Source organism: Nycticebus coucang, chromosome 1 (assembly GCF_027406575.1).
Source record: "Nycticebus coucang isolate mNycCou1 chromosome 1, mNycCou1.pri, whole genome shotgun sequence".
Taxonomy (NCBI): domain Eukaryota; kingdom Metazoa; phylum Chordata; class Mammalia; order Primates; family Lorisidae; genus Nycticebus; species Nycticebus coucang.
This window is the reverse complement of record NC_069780.1, coordinates 166926713-166943403: the sequence shown is the minus strand read 5'-3', so window position 1 is coordinate 166943403 and position 16691 is coordinate 166926713. Positions and strand designations below refer to the sequence as shown.

General features: G+C 37.9%; 1 protein-coding gene and 1 pseudogene across 1 annotated transcript in view; both read left to right on the top strand.

Moving 5' to 3' along the window:
* The window catches only part of SPEF2 (sperm flagellar 2), a 171192-nt gene that overhangs the window by 126747 nt on the left and 27754 nt on the right, over nt 1–16691 (top strand). The window contains exons 29-30 of the mRNA XM_053598873.1: nt 1518–1656; nt 4405–4634. Of these exons, the coding sequence (XP_053454848.1) occupies nt 1518–1656; nt 4405–4634 (369 nt within the window). The remainder of the gene's footprint in view (nt 1–1517; nt 1657–4404; nt 4635–16691) is intronic.
* Nucleotides 10309–15368, top strand: LOC128586447 (uncharacterized; annotated as a pseudogene).

The window sequence follows — 16691 nt, the reverse complement described above, 5'->3', positions numbered from 1 at the left end:
TTGTATAATTATTTCATTACATATTACAATGTAATAATAATAGAAATAAAGTGCAGAATAAGTGTAATGTGCTTGAATCATTCCAGAACCACCTGATGCCCCAATCCATGGAAAAATTGTCTTTCATGAAACAGGTCCCTGGTGCCCAAAAGGATGGGCACTGCTAATTCATACTATGTTGTGATATTGGCAATAGGCATGTGGGACAAGGGAGATGGGGGAGCAGAAAGGACTTCACAGAGGATCTAATGCCTGAGCTGAACAGGAAGGATGTGTTTTCCCATGGGACAAAGTGGGGCAGGAATGGAGAGCAGAGAATATGCTATACTCAGGGGAAGGAGCAGCTTAGAAGTATGAGGCATGTCCTAGAAAGGACTGACTTGGAAGATGGGAAGCCAGACCATAGAGGACCAGATAGGCCCTGCCAAGGAAGTTACATTTTTCACTTACCGCAACCGAGAGCTAATGGAAAATTCTGAGAACAGAGTGATATGATCACGTCTCTATGGGGGGCCAAATTTCTCGGGATAGTGTGGAGGTGGATTTGGATGTGGGGTGGGGAAAGAAAGGTAAAAAAGCAGAAGGCTGGGGCAGCACCTGTGGATCAAAGGAGTTAGGGCGTCAGCCTCATATGCCAGAGGTGGCGGGTTCACACCCAGCCCCGGCCAGACACTGAAAAAAAAAAAAAAAGCAGAAGGCTGTTGCAACAGTTTTGGTAAGAGATAATCAGTGCCCAGACTGGGCCAGTGACAATGGAAAAAGCAAAGAAGAGAGACTGGAAAGATATTTTGGAGGTAAAAACTGTCAGGAATAGTAATAGACCAGGGGGCACACGGTTTTTGCTCATTTTAGTGGTGCTGAGAAGTACAATAGCATTACCACTGCAAGGTCCTCATGTAGAGAGATGAGCGAGAGATTTCGTCCCTCTCTATCTTCATTCGAATTCAGAAAATATCTCTGTGTTTTCACATGTCATTTATCACAGAGTATATAGCTGTACAGTGCAATAAATGTAAAGCTCAATTGTAACTGTGGTTTAGATGATTTCTCAAATGACTCTGTCAAATGTTACATTTTCTTTCTTAATAAGACGGATATTATTTTATCCATATCAGTATATATTAAATGCGTACCAAGAGCTTCACAAACTGAAGTAGGGGTGGTTTAAAAGTGAAGCTGTAAGCTGTAATTTCAGCATTCTGGGAGGCCAAGACAGATGGATTGATTGCTTGAGCTCAGGAGTTTGAGACCAGCCTGAGCAAGAATGAGATCCTGTCTCTGCTGAAAAATAAATAAATAAATAACAATGTGAATCTGTTCATTAGAAAATTCATGTTTAGGCTGAGGCAGCGGGGTTCCCACAGCCCGAGTCTGAGGTTGTGGTGAGCTACCACGCCCACTGCACTCTGCTCAGGGGCATAGGGTGGGACCCTGTCTCAACAAAAAAAAAAAAAAAAAAGAAAATTCATGTTTATATATATATACATTTAAAAATACCTATTTCTCTTTTTAAATAGAGATAGCCACACAGTTTCGACTTGAACTAATAAAGACAAAAGCATTGGCTGTTCTCGAAAATTTAATAACAAAGGTGATCGATGTATATAAACTCATGGAAAAATGGCTTGGTGAAAGGTATTTGAATGAAATGTCCAGGTAAAGTAATGCATGACTTTTTAAAAATACACTTAGTTAATTCCTGAGTGCCAAAATTGACAAAGACTTTTAAGGTGTTTACAAATTTAAATTACATTTACAAATACAAATTTTGACTTTTTAGGAAATCCCATATCTAAACATAGAAAGTTAGCTTTCCTATCACATTTGCATAGACTCTTCACTAACAGTAAATCAGGTATCAAAGGGTTCTGTTCTAGATCTACTACATTATTTATGAGTTCAGTTTTCACACTGCTCAAGATTATAGGTAATTTTGAAATTTTTTCAGAAGTAAAATAATTCTCCATATCTTTCTAATGTCAGAATTATATTAATTACAGCCAATTAATGGAAGATTAAAAAGTCATTCACTGGAATGTTTTACTGGTTAGGCTGATTCCCCAAGAACAATACCAACTTCTACTTTTCTGTTGATTTCCCAAGACTTCCCAGACTTACTACTAGTGAGGGGCAGTGAGTCTCATTCTCTTAAGGTTCCCCTTCGAGGAGAAAAAAGACAGCTAAAAAGAATGGAAGTAATTCCCAGGTGAGAGTCAGCAGATGTGATTGTCTGCACCAGGAATCTCCCACTGTCCACCAGTTAGTAGCATACATGATTACTTTGGGCCTCATAGGCTTCATCTATACAAGAAAAGATCCTAGTCAAATTATTTTCAGAGGTTTCTACTAGATCTAGGCTCTGTGGTGCACTACCGTTTACAATAAATATTTACTGAAAATTCAGAAGTTGCTACACAAATAGAATTCAAACGGCATGTATTCTCAGAAGCAATGATTGTCATCTAAAAACAGTTGTAGCTTTCTCTGTTCCTGATCTCATAATGAAAGTTCTTCTGTCAAATAGTTTACATAATTGTTTAGAACTATTGCTCCTGATTTTAAAAAATGTAAAAAATACAAACAGAAACGTATCTCAGTCTAGTCATCTAACTGCAGTAATCCTTAAAATAATTTTACTACTAGATAACTCATCAGCATCACAGAGCAATAATATTCCATTAGTGTCTCTTTCCACCACATAGAAATGAAAGATATTTTATTCATTCCCAGGATTCATGGATCCAATCCATGTGGCCATCAAGTATAAATGCAGATTATTTTATAAGATGTACTCATGTTTCTCAGATGTATAGTGCATGCATTTTGTGTGTGTGCGTATGCTCTTAAATCTCAGATGCTGTCACTAATTGCGGTCACAGAAATTAAAAGCTATAAACAGTCACACCAAAGGAACAAAAAAAGAGGAAAAGAGCAATTAGACTCCTTTGAGCTTCAAATCTTGCTTTTTATTTTTCTGGCCTTTTTTTCCCCTCCCATTCTTGAGAAAGTTACTGTTAGTGACCTTCCACTAGGTGGTGCGAATCTGTTTTGACATTCTGGATAAGGCTGAGTCTGAGGGTATTACCTCGAGTCCCTCCTCAGGTAAACTCAGTAGCTATCCATTGCCCTTCTCCTCTGTCCCCAGCACCCAAACACTCTAAAGCATAAACTAATTGGCTAGTACATGGACATTCACAAACAGCATTCTGGAGTTGAATTCAAGGGAGTCATTTGAAAACACAGACACTAATACTATTTTTTAAATTTTCAGTATATTGGTGTAGTTGGGGTTTCTGAGTTACATACAAATAGATTAAATATGCATATTCCTGTGATACTCAATCTTTCTTTCTTTGTTATAAACAATACCCTTTCTTTAATACTGTGATAGTGTACTTATTCAGGTATAAAACTTCTCTCACCTTCAAAGTCGCCTTTAATTGGGCAATTAACTATAAATAGATCCTTAGTAAAGTTTAAATCCATGCCTGCTGTGATTTCACACTGATAATCATGAGTTAGAGAGTGACATGTTATTGGATCCATTGCCAAGATAAGGAAATTCAGAGAGCTTAGGTGACTAGCCTCCGGACCTGTGTCTAGACAGTGCTCTAGAATAAAAGCCCAGCTCTCAGTCCTCTCTCCACCACGTGGTAGTGGCTCTTAACTGTTGTTGCTTATAGCCATGTGACCTAGCTAGGAATTGTTATCCTTTACAAAGATAGCAAAGCAATTTCAATGGATTATATGCATCAGAAACTATTCTGACAACCGAATCTTAGATAACATCAAACTTGTTGACATAAAGTTAGAGAAAAGGTACTCTTCTAGAAATGCATTATCAAGGGTGGCACCTGTGGCTCAAAGGAATAGGGCACCAGCCCCATATGCCGGAGTTGGCAGGTTCAAACCCAGCCCTGGCCAAAAACTACAAAAAAAAAAAATAAATAAATAAATGCATTATCAAATTTGATTCATGTTACAATTCATCCTGATTTTGCATAACTGTATTATTCCAACAGTAATACTTTACAAGGTGTTGTGCCATATAACCTTATTCTGATTCATACTTAAAATGAAATATAACCCTTGACATAATCTCATATAATGAGATATAGTCTAATACTAATAAAAACATATTTAAGGATTCTCTTTTGCTTATCTTAGTATAACGTGTAATTATTAGCTATAAAATAAGCAAGTCTTTATTTTTTTATCTGCATTTATTTATACCCTGCCTTTTTACAAAATGGACTTGAGGAGAAATCACAGTTTTTAAACATGCAGGTGGAATTATCTAACTTAGCTGTAGAACATTTTCACTTTTGTATGTCTTATAAGTAGACACTGTTAATCTATTAGTATCTTTAATGGAGATAACCTTATTCATTTTACCACTTTCAGCATAGAAAAATTAACCGAGGTAGCACGCTATTACATCGAAACATCTACGAAAATTCAGAATGAACTTTATTTAAGCCAAGAAGACTTCTTCATTAATGGCGATATGAAAGTCTTCCCAGATCCTCCCCCACCGATACGTCCTCCACCCATAGAAAAGGAGGAAAATGGCACCCTGACCCTTGAACAGCTTGACAATCTTCGAGATCAATTCTTAGATATGGCACCTAAAGGTAGGAAAAACAATTATCATGAAAAGAACACAAAAAGGATTCCGACTAACCAGGATGGCAGTCACTTGCACACAAGTAAACTTATCTCTGTAGGAATGTGCAGCCCTAAAATGAGCCCTTGCTTTGCTCTAGTTTATCAAATATTTGCTTCACATAACATAACCCTTAAACAAGCCAGAGCATCACAGTGACTAATGTGTGAGTAGTATGTTGACCCTCGTTCTTGATCATTCTCCTCTCTTCTCCTCCCTTGACGGCAAGTTGGCATATTTGAGTACTGCAACATCTGGCAGTTGGTAACCTTTGTGTTGGGATTATGAGTTTGTGTTTCTGGCTATGAAGGGGGACCAGAGAATAGAGGATATCTCTTTGATATTTGCTTTTTCCTCCCAGTGCTTCCTAAGCAGAACCGAATAAGCTGGTAACAAATATTTTGCTTACTTAATTGACCAATGTTTGCACACATATGTGTACATGTTTTCCACATACAATTTTCAAAATTCCTTCACATTTTATCATTATGGGTCTATAGCATCTGCACAGACAGATAACTTAGGAATATCATCTCCACTTTGCAGGCCTAGACACTGAATCGCAGAGAGCTTAAGCAATTTGCCCATATTCACTTACCATCAGAACTCTGCAGATCCAAAGTTCTTGCCACCTTCTCACTGACCTAAATTACTTTTCATGAGCAGATTTATTTTATCTTCATAGTCTAATTACTGAGAAATCATTACTTTTCTCCAGGGGGCAGTCAATTTAACACAATATCACTTAAAAAAAAAAGTCCAGAATTTCCAGAAATTCACAAGCAATATCATTAATAAAAAGAACATTACTCTAGTTTTAACTCTGAAAGCCTCCTTGCCAAGCCCACCAGGTGATATGGGTGTGTGAGTGAACCCTTGTGCCAGCAGGTGTCAGCTCAGCAGATCAGCCTGAACAGGCTTCCCGCCTGCTGGTATAAAAGCACCCGCCGCGCTGTGGATGCACACTGACTCTGGCTGGCAGCATTTGGGCATGAAAGAAAGGTGGCTGTCAGCAGTTACAAAACACTCAACTCTATAAAGTCAGCTCATGAAATCCTTCAGCCCTGCCATCAGACATGGGTTATCCTCTTCTCCACTGTGTGAGCTTCACCATGTATTATTATGTATTTTTCATTTTTTTAATTTTATTTTATTATTAAATCATAGCTGTGTACATTAATGGGATCATGGGGCACCATACACTGGTTTTTATAGACCATTTGACACATTTTCATCACACTGGTTAACATAGCCTTCCTGGCATTTTCTTAATTATTGTGATAAAACATTTATATTCTACATTTACTAAGTTTCACATGTACCCTTGCATGTATTTTTCTTTGTATAGCTGCTTTGGTCATTTTATCCTTTCTATCTTTACATATAAATTTAAAAGATATGTGTAAAAAGATCCTAAACATGAAATACGATATGTTTTAATCACACATCATGGTGACTGGGAGAAAATTGCTTAATTAGTAGATAAAAACTAAAAGCATGGGCAGCGCCTGTGGCTCAGCCAGTAAGGTGCCAGCCCCATATACCGAGGGTGGCAGGTTCAAACCTGGTTGCAGCCAAACTGCAACCAAAAAATAGCCGGGCGTTGTGGCGGGCGCCTGTACTCCCAGCTACTCGGGAGGCTGAGGCAAGAAAATCGCTTAAACCCAGGAGTTGGAGGTTGCTGTGAGCTGTGTGAGGCCACGGCACTCTACTGAGGGCCATAAAGTGAGACTCTGTCTCTACAAAAAAAAAAAAAAAAAAACTAAAAGCATTTAGGGACAGTTGAGTAAGTGGAAGAGGATTTTGGAAAATCATAGCCACTTATAATCCTTTTCAGAAGGGAGCCTGGTATTCACGATGACAATGGTAATACATTGCTGGATCCAACCTCAAAACCAGAGTCCATATTTCAACTAAAAGTTTAAAAATAACAAATAGCAGCTGTAACTTGTATGTCTTAGAAAATTTACTCAAGAAACCCTTGATACAAAAAGATGTCAACATGCCCCATGATCATATCAATGTACACAGCTATGATTTAATAAAAAAATTAACAAAAAAAAAGAAAAAAACAAAAAGATGTCAACAGCTATATTAATCTATTTTCAGAATATGGCAGAGTAAGACTGTTTTCAGACTATGGTAGAAATAGCAAGGGAGGGAGAAAACAGAAAGGAAGGGGAGAAAGAGGGGAACAGCTATGATTTTTAAAAAGAGTAAAAGAAAACCACTTGCCCTAAGGAACTTAGAGTGTAGTTAGAAAAGGCAAGCAAAGAAGAGAATATAACTACCTGGCTTCTTTCTAGGACATGGTATGAACATTACATCTGAAAGCACTCAGAAAGCTAGGCAGAGGGAAAATCACTGTGCAGGGGATTGATCAGGGAAACGTTTATAGAGAGAAACCTCAGATGGAAAGATCAAAGGGGCTGAAGAGTGTGTGGTGGCAAGAGTACCAAGGATATTTTAAGTTAGGGGATAGGCTGCTGGTTAACCTGCAATTAGGAGGCATGAGCGTGGGCGCGTGGATGTTCAGTAATGGTCAGGAGACTGCCCTGCTTTTCCTTGCCCACCTGCATGAATTCCAGGCAAATAAAAGAGGAGGCCTTCCTATCTGAAAAACCACCTGTCCTGCCCAAGCTGGGGAACTATCCCAAATGTGAGAATCACAGTTGAAATTGCCACAGAATTTACTAAGCTATATAATACTGGGGGATTTGGGGACTTTGTTGATTCAGAATAAGTCTCTGCAAACAGTTTAAAGCCTTTTCTCTATTAGCTCATTACACCATTTGAAAAAATATATACTGCATAGGCTGGTGTTTAGGTATACGTACAATACTCTTCACTGTGTTGGGTATCAGTAGAAGTTCATTATTCCTATTTTTGATACATCATAAAGGATAGGCAAAAGTAGTATCATTCCATTTTCTGCATCTCAGAGTTGCAGAATTGGAGGCTCTTTCCTGATACCCACAAAGTCAGGCTCCTAAGGTTAGATACCTGCCCTCCCTGAGGAAACCCAATAATTACCACTCACCCCTTCTTCCCATCTCTTCTGGCCCCATAGATATCCTCTGACCTTAGTCTTTCTCCCTTGGTTCTGTGATCGTTGTTTCCTTTTTAAAAAATTGTTTAAATGGCACACACCAGCCATAGTTTGAGTGAAGACGTTTGTTGTATCCTTCAAGAGCTAGAAAACAACCTTTTCTGATATATTCCATTGTTATGATACTAGAATGCTACAATTTCAAAAGATGATCTTTGTGGAAGTGCTAACAGGTTTGAAAGTATGGAGCAATGTGGTACCTTTGTAAATGTGAGGTCTTGAGTAATTTCCTGTTTAACTTGAAAACTGTTCTTGTAAAATGTAAAAGAAGTAAAGTCTCTATATTTTTTAAGGCTGCATAATATTCTATGGTATACGTATACCACAATTTATTAATCCATTCGTAGGTCGATGGGCACTTGGGCTTCTTCCATGACTTGGCTATTATGAATTGAGCTGCAGTGAACAATCTGGTGCAAATGTCTTTGTTATAAAGTGATTTTTGGTCTTTTGGATATAAACCTAGTAGAGGAATTGCAGGATCAAACAGCAGGTCTACTTTTAGATCCCTGAGTATTCTCCATACTTCTTTCCAAAAGGGATGTATTATCTTGTACTCCCACCAGCAGCGCAGAAGTGTTCCCTTTTCTCCACATCCATGCTAACATCTGTAGTTTTGGGATTTTGTTATGTAAGCCACTCTTACTGGAGTTAGATGATATCTCAAAGTGGTTTTGATTTCCATTTCTCTGATGATTAAAGTGCTGAGCATTTTTTCACGTGTCTGTAGGCCATGCACCTATCTTCTTCAGAGAAACCTCTGTTTGAGTAGCTAGTATCAGGATATAAATTGAAAAAACTAAAGTTTAAGGAGTTTTCTGCTGAGTATTGATTAACCCACTGAAAAATAATAGTCTTCATTAAAATAGCCATTATTAAAGTTAAATAAAACAGAAAGAGCACAACACACCATAGTATATTTGGTACTCCTTTTCTGGTCAAATTCAGCCACTTAGGATAATTCTAAATCTCTTTTGGTAAAGATAATGGTCAGATATAAAATACCATTTTTTGATATTAAAAAATTATCTTATAGAGGATAATCGAAGATCATGCAAAATACAATTAAACAATTGATCACACTTGCAATTTTCTTGCCACCAATGATCTATACTTTAGAATCATAGGGGCAGCTTGAATAAGAGACAGCCAGTGACTCAGTTGAACCATTATTTCCATCAACTGTCATAGAAATCGTTCCCATGAACATACTCACAGCATAAAGTATGACTTAATGAATATTTTCTAAAGAATAACATCAACCAATCTGGCATTGTGAGGCCCTGTGCTAACATTTCCGTATGTTAGTTCACTTATTATCCACCTCAGCCTAAGATGGTATAGCTGGAATCAGACAGCTCTTTCTCAAGTTCACCTCTTACTAAATGACTATCATATTATCTTGGGGAAGTGGTTTAATTTCTTTCTGCCAAATTTTTCTCATCTGCGAAATGAGAGTAATAATGATGCTTACTTTGTTGGGTTGTTATGAGGATTACAGAAATCATACATTGTAAGTGTTTAGAAAGAGTATAGCACATGAAATATACATTTTGAGTATAATCTAAGCCATTATGATTTGATCACATAATTAAATGTCATATTAGTATATAATATATAACAACATATGGTATTGACACAAACTATTCTCATTATTATCCCAAATGTTATCTTTGTGCGCTGAAGGCACAAATACCCTAATGGGCACCAGCAAAATTACTCCAGAGTGCTTGCAGAAAAAAGGTACTCCACCTGGTAGAGTTGAACCTTGGAGTAGTATGTCTCCCAGGGACTGGAAGCACACAAAAGTAAAAACACTCAGTGTGTACATTGCAGTAAGCTCTGGGCAGGCACAGCTTGTCTCCAAACATCAAGTGCCAAGTACATCAGGAAGGCAGCCTTCTTCCAACAGAAGCAATCTGGAGTCTATTGAAACTAGAACACTTTAGCAATCTTCTTCTGTCCCCACTTAAATCTTAAGAACTGTTCCTGCTTGTAAGCCCATTGGACTTCACGTAATGGCTTTGGAATTTTGTTTCACATTTAGTTTGGCTTCTGCTGAGCAGCTATCTGAAGTCAACACAGTCCAGCAAATTCTACACCTTCAGTTTTTCTTGAAAAGAGGCAACACTTAGTTGTTCAGGGTCTGCAGCATTGTTTTAAAAACTGATGAGGGCCTTTCCTTTGAAGCCCTCTTGCAGACCCTTAGATCAGATGACTGGTCTCAGAGATAGAGAGGAAGCATTCAGAATGCTGGGCTATAGGGACTAGGCTATATATATAACAACAACCATCATGCAACTACATGGAGTTTTCAGGAGTTCAAAGGATGGAGAGTAGCTATTGCTGCCTGTGTGGGTCATCACGGGGGTTAGCCCAGAGGCTTTTGAAACTGAACATTCCAGGAAGGGAAGCCGCTAAAGGGGAAGCGGGGACAGCCTTGGGGATTCTGAGATTGCATGACATATTTAGGGAACAGCTAACAGACCAGTTGTGACAAGGGGCAGGAGGCAAGACCACGAAGAGCTGTGATCATGTTGTGAAGTCTCAAGCCATTTGCAAAGGGCAGGTAAGAGAGGATTATCAAAGACCTTTAGACTCAGCTGTCATGGAGAGTGGAATGGGGGGACAGAGACACTGTCAGTCTCTCTACAAAGCCCCAGAAACCAACAGACGGGAGGCAGGGCATATGGGTGGTTGCTTGAAAAGGATAGCTAAAAGGTTATGTGGATTTTCTAGACTTAGTGTCTCAAAAAATTATAAAATATGATACTATGCATTTGGAGGTGAGTATTTTAATCTGAAAACTGCTTAAATTATTCTGATGTTTATCCAAATCAAGAAATACAGAAAGAGTTCTTAGGAAAGGAAACTGTGTTATTAATAAAACTCTCATACCAGGTGGCAAACCCTAGAGATTATAGCAAAGAGGAGTGTAGCCCCCATGGCCCCTGTTGGCTCTCTCAGTGTGTGAAGTCCCTGCACCAGGCATTGTGGCAGGAATCTGTAGTCCCAGCTACATGGGAGGCTGAGGCAAGAAAGATCACTTTAGCCCAACGGTTTGAGGTTGCTGTGAGCTGTGACACCATGGCACTCTACCAAGGGTGACAAAGTGAGACTCAGTCTCAAAAAAAAAAAAAAGACAAGAAAAGGAAAAGAATAAAATATGTTCAGAATTGAAGGTAACATGTTTTGAAAAATATATCCATAAAACTAAAAACATAAAAGCTAGCGTAATCAGTATTGAAAAATTAAAGCCCTTTCCTTTAACAAGAGAACTGTTTTTTCATCCCTTCATTCATTTGCCAACATTTATGTGCATAGAGCAGGCCCAAGACATGGTGTTACAGACCTAGCGTGGAAGACTAACCCATGCTTAGGTAAGAAAATAAAGGTAGTAACTGTCAACTATAAAGAAACTAACTTTCACTGAAATATAGTAATATTTAGAATTGGAAAAATTAGGGCCTGTTTTTAGCAATTGCAAAAAGACTTATCAGAAGGCAAAGTAGATATTAGATAAAAATAAGGTTGAAAGGAAGACAGGTATATCAACTAATGTCAAAGGTTTTCAATTAAAAAATTGCTAAGAGATATGAAATGATGCAAGTCAGTTAGAAAAAGAGATTTATTTTCTTAAACATCCACCAAGTGCTTAGCAGTCATAGATGTTAGATGTTATAAGGCACAAAAGAGGACAGTCGGGTTCTATCAAAAGAATATAAAATCCAACTGAGAGGGCAAGGCCTACAACCATCAATCATTGAAATCAAAATTATGTCAGCATGAGATATTTTAATATGATATGCAAATACATATGTACTTTCAATTCATTCATCATTTGATTAAAATAAAGCAATAATCTAATAATTAGTAGTATCAAAGAATTTGTAGAAAGGACATACATATGTGGTCTGAGCTGCCTCCTTTCAGGGAGAAACTGGCACTTGAGAATTTTGTTGTCTGTAATTTTTATTTTTTATTCCTTCTATTCTATGTTCTCCTCTCTGACAAATAACTAAATGTGTGTGAAAAATAAGATCTTTAGCAGAAAGAAAAAGACGAGGCATGAAGCACACCTGCTTTTTGTGCCACCTGGCAAGGGTTTCAAAGCCTAACACCCTTTTTGTAAATTATCAAGTTTGCTGTAGGCAGGAGAGGGACATGTTCAAGGCAGCTCTGACAGACACACTACCAAACGTGGCCTGTTATTCTCTTTTACCACCATGGGAAGGAAATTTCAGTAAAATCAGCACCTCTCTTTATGCATGGAGAGATGGATTCCATGGTGAAGAAAACCCTAGTACCCCTTTTCCCACACAGGGAACTCTTAACAGTGAAGTGCATAAACATGGGGACTCCAGAGCATATTAGTGAATTCCAGCTCCATCACTTACGGTCTCCACAACAGCGGACACGTTAATTAACCTCTCTGTGCCCCAATTATCCTATCCATAAAAAGATGATAATAATATTGTAGTTGGTCCATTTTCTTAACTATAAAGTAGGGATAAATGGATTTTTTGATTGATATAAACCAGTTAAAGCACATACCAGAATGCCTGGCTATTAATAAGCACTCAATATAGTTTTTCTAAAAATCATGATCCAACGTGGGGTGGGGGGAATTAAGACATTGTGATTTCTTAAAATAACAGCATGGAGTTATTTTAAAAGTAGGGAGCCTCTGGGTGATGTCAGTCAAGTAACGGAAAAGCAGAAAAGGCCACAGAAGCTTGACCATTACTTTCCAAAGAGAAACCATCAATTTTTGAAAATTTGGCTAAAAAAAATACCCTTGGCTTGTATATGACAAGTTATTAAATCTTATGTTCTGTGCCCTGCGTCATAAGGATGGAGTAACATCAGGGGGAAATCAGTTGGGTTGTTTTTACGGACAACTTTAGGACTGATTTTCTCAATGCACGTCATCTCAGCGAGGCTCTTGCCAAGGCTTAGTTATGGAAGCAACAAGTGGTTTTCCAGAGAACAGAGACACCACCAAACTTATGGTGAGAACCATGAGCAATGTCACCCTTGGCAGGGTAGAGAATTTATTCAGATCATGCCGTGCAATTGCCAAGACTGGACGTCCCCTCAAAGATTTCATTTGGATATGCAGGTTGGATGATATGAAGGGTGTTGATATTGGCCCAGTATTCAGAACTAACAAATCAGCAAGAACCTTTACATATTTTATGGAAGTAAATGAAGTAGAATGGAAACATCTAAGAGAGAAACTAGAAAAAAGTAAATTCTTCTCCATAAACAGTTTAGAGACACTTTAATCAAGGAAACCAAACTTGTCTATGTGCAGTTTGCACACTCAAGAAAAGTGCATTGTCAAGTTATTGGGATACAGACAGTAGAAAAGAAAGATCTTCTGTCCATAAAAAATTGCTATTGAGAGAACTCTGGAGATAAATCTTCAACTTAGGTTGTCAAGCCAAGAATGGGCAAGAAAATTGGAAGTGATGGTATCCCTGGCATGGAGGGGGACAACAAAGGGGTAGTCTGGCTTTGAAGAGAAATTCAACCATGTGTGCAGACTGTCTAGTGCTTAGCACATCATCTTGAATTGTCTTACAAGGTTGTGTTCCCGAGAATTCCATTGGACAACAATCTCAGAGACCTTCACAGCATTTATCACTTCTATCACAATTCTCCTCTGCATAAGAGTTCTCTGATAATGATTTTCAAAGACCTTTACCTTCCACCTGTTATGGCTTCTCAAATAAGAGGCAAAAGGTGGCTTTATGGATTACAGGCAGCTCTCCCACCAGAACTTTCTCAAGGGATATCCTGTAATTGTCCAGCACCTGCATTCAGTAAGTAATTTTGAAATACTCTATTACTTTACTTTTGCAAAATAACAGCAAATACTTTTTTGAGCTTCTTGAAATAATTAAGAAATTTAACCACCATATTGTTTCCAACCTGTTATATAGGCAAGTGAAAGCAGTCAACAGAAAGCCAAAGACCTTCTAGAGTCCTTTCTTCAAGTCAGCATTGTTAAATTTGGTCATTTTTTTGGTGGAGGTCATTAATGTCCTTATCATTCTAACCCATGTCAGTCAGAACAGAAATTCCCCAATTGTCAACATATTTTTCACCATAGAGTCAACACTGGAAATGCTCCAAATGTTTCAAACAAGGTGAGTGGTCGGGATGAGCTGAGAGGTCTGTCAAACCAAACAGTTTGACTCAGGAATTTATTTGCCAAATGCTTTTTCATTTAAAGAATTAAATGAAATTAATTGGACAATTATTTTTTCTCCCCAGACCAGGGCCAAAAGAATGCAGGATGGATTCAGTCACATACTTTCATGGTAACTGCCCCAAAGGAAATGAAAATATTTCTGCCATGAGAAACATGGTTTTGACACATCAAGATGCTGCAAAGCTGTTTCACAGATGCCAGCCAAGATGTGGCGAGGGCCACCATGACTGGGAGCTTCAAGTTGTGGCCCACGAAGTTAAATCAAGGTAACGTATATGCACTGATTTTGTCTATTTATTTTTTTACATTCTTTTTCAGAGACACAATCTCACTCTGTTGCCCAGGCTGGGCTCAAGGGATCCTTCTGCCTCAGTCTCCTGAGTAGTTGGGACAACAAGCACACACCATTACACCCCATTAGTTTTTAATTTTTTTTTTTTTGCAGAGACATAGGGTCTCACTATGTTTCCTAGGCTGTTCTCAAACTCATGGCCTCAAGTGATCCTCCCACCTCAGCTTCACAAAGTCCTGAGATTACAGATGTGAGGCACCACTCCTCCTTTTATCCATGAACAAAATTTGTAGGAGAATCTATTTATGTTACTGCATTAGGTATGGAAATCATATCACTATGTGCCTTGGCTATTTAAGTAATAAGGTCAAATGTTAAAATAATTTTCACATTTCATAATAAGAGCCCTCTGATTTTGAACCTATTATTCCTCAATTGTGTGAGTTTCTTTTATATGGGACTTTTTTGTATCTTTATTATAGAATTTGGAATAAAAGAGGTATCTATCCTGATTGCACATAATGGACCAGTATTAGAAGCTGCCAGTGTAAAACTTGATGAGGTGGACACCGAATGGGGCATGTTAAAATTAGAGATTTATGCCAGGTAAGCAAGAAAGCAAACTGAGGAAACTAGTTGATATTTATAAATATTTGGATAAAATTGGAAATCTCAAACTTTTTACATTTTCATCTTCCCACCTAGATATCAGAACATTCGAAAATTGACCTGGGATTTTGTAAATTCCATCTACTTACACAAGTATCTGAACATCCTGACACTAGTTGACCCAGTGCTGACACTTCCTGCAAGTTCAGCTGAAGCAGAACGTGGCTTTAGTCAGATGAAATGGACCAAGTCACATATGTGTGCTAAAATCAAGGCTGCAAGTGTGACAGATGTCTTGATAATTCAGCTGAATTCTCCAGATATCAATAATTTTGGCTCTAAGAAAGCTATTCATTTATGGAACACAAGAACATCAGCTGGTGACACAAGACCTAACTCAGACTGCTCATCAAACTCAGAAAGCCATTACGAAAGCAAATTAGTCATGTGACAAATGTTGGCATTGTTATTGATCATAGCAAAATAAAATAAATGATTTTCAAAAACCTACAATTTAAAATAGTAACCTGTCCCCACATCAGACATAAAAAGGATTTGGCTTCTTCCAAACACACAAAGTATAATTCCAAGATTGATCTTCCTGTAACTTGCTGACTCCATGTGTATTCATTCACCTGTTCTTTTGCATTATTTGAGTAGAGGTGTATGCTTGTAAACAATGGTGTTATTTTTTTTTACCATTTTTTTCCCTTTTATTAAGTCATATATGAATAGATCATGAATACATTTATGCCTTTGTGGGATTCAATGTGTTGATTTTTTTGTACAAATTGGAGTGCTTACATCCTACTAATCAACATAGCTTTCACTTCATTTACTTAATCACTGTGTTAAGACATTTGTGTTCTATACTTGATAGACTTGATCCATACCCTTGCAATATGCTCAATAGGTGTGGTCCCACCATTTACCTTCCTTCTATCAAACCACCTCCCTCCCCTTCTGTCCACCTCCCCTTTCCTCCTTCATCCTGGGCTATAGTTGTGATTCATCTTTCATATGAAAGTGTGAGTGATTATATATTGGTTTCATAGTAGTACTGAGTACATTGGATACTTTTTTTTCCATTCCTGAGATACTTTACTAGGAAGAATATTTTCCAGCTCTATCCATGTAAACACAAAAGAGGTAAAGTCTCCATCTTTTTTAAGGCTGCATAGTATTACATGGTATACATATACCACAATTTATTAATCCATTCATGGGTTGATGGGTATTTGGGCTTCTTCCATGACTTGGCTATTATGAATTGAGTTGCAATGAACAATCTGCTGCAAATATCTTTGTTGCAAAGTGATTTTTGGTCTTTGGGATATACATCTAGTAGAGGAATTGCAGGATCAAACGGCAGGTCTACTTTTAGATCCCCAAGTGTTCTCCATACTTCTTTCCAAAAGGAATGTACAAGCTTACATTCCCACCAACAGTGCAGAAGTGTTCCCTTTTCTCCACAACCACACCAACATCTGTAATTTTGGGATTTCGTGATGTGGGCTACTCTTACTGGAGTTAGATGATATCTCAAAGTGGTTTTGATTTGCATTTCTCTGATGATTAAAGATGATGAGCATTTTTTCATGTGTCTGTAGACCTGTCATGCACCTGTCTTCTCTGGAGAAGCTTCTTCTCATGTCTCTTGCCCACAATAAAATGAGATCACTTTTTCTTTTCTTATTAATAAATTTGAGTTCTCTGTGGATTCTGGTTATTACACCTTTGTTGGAAATATAACCTGCAAAAATCCTCTCCCATTCTGAGGGCTTTACTTATTGTG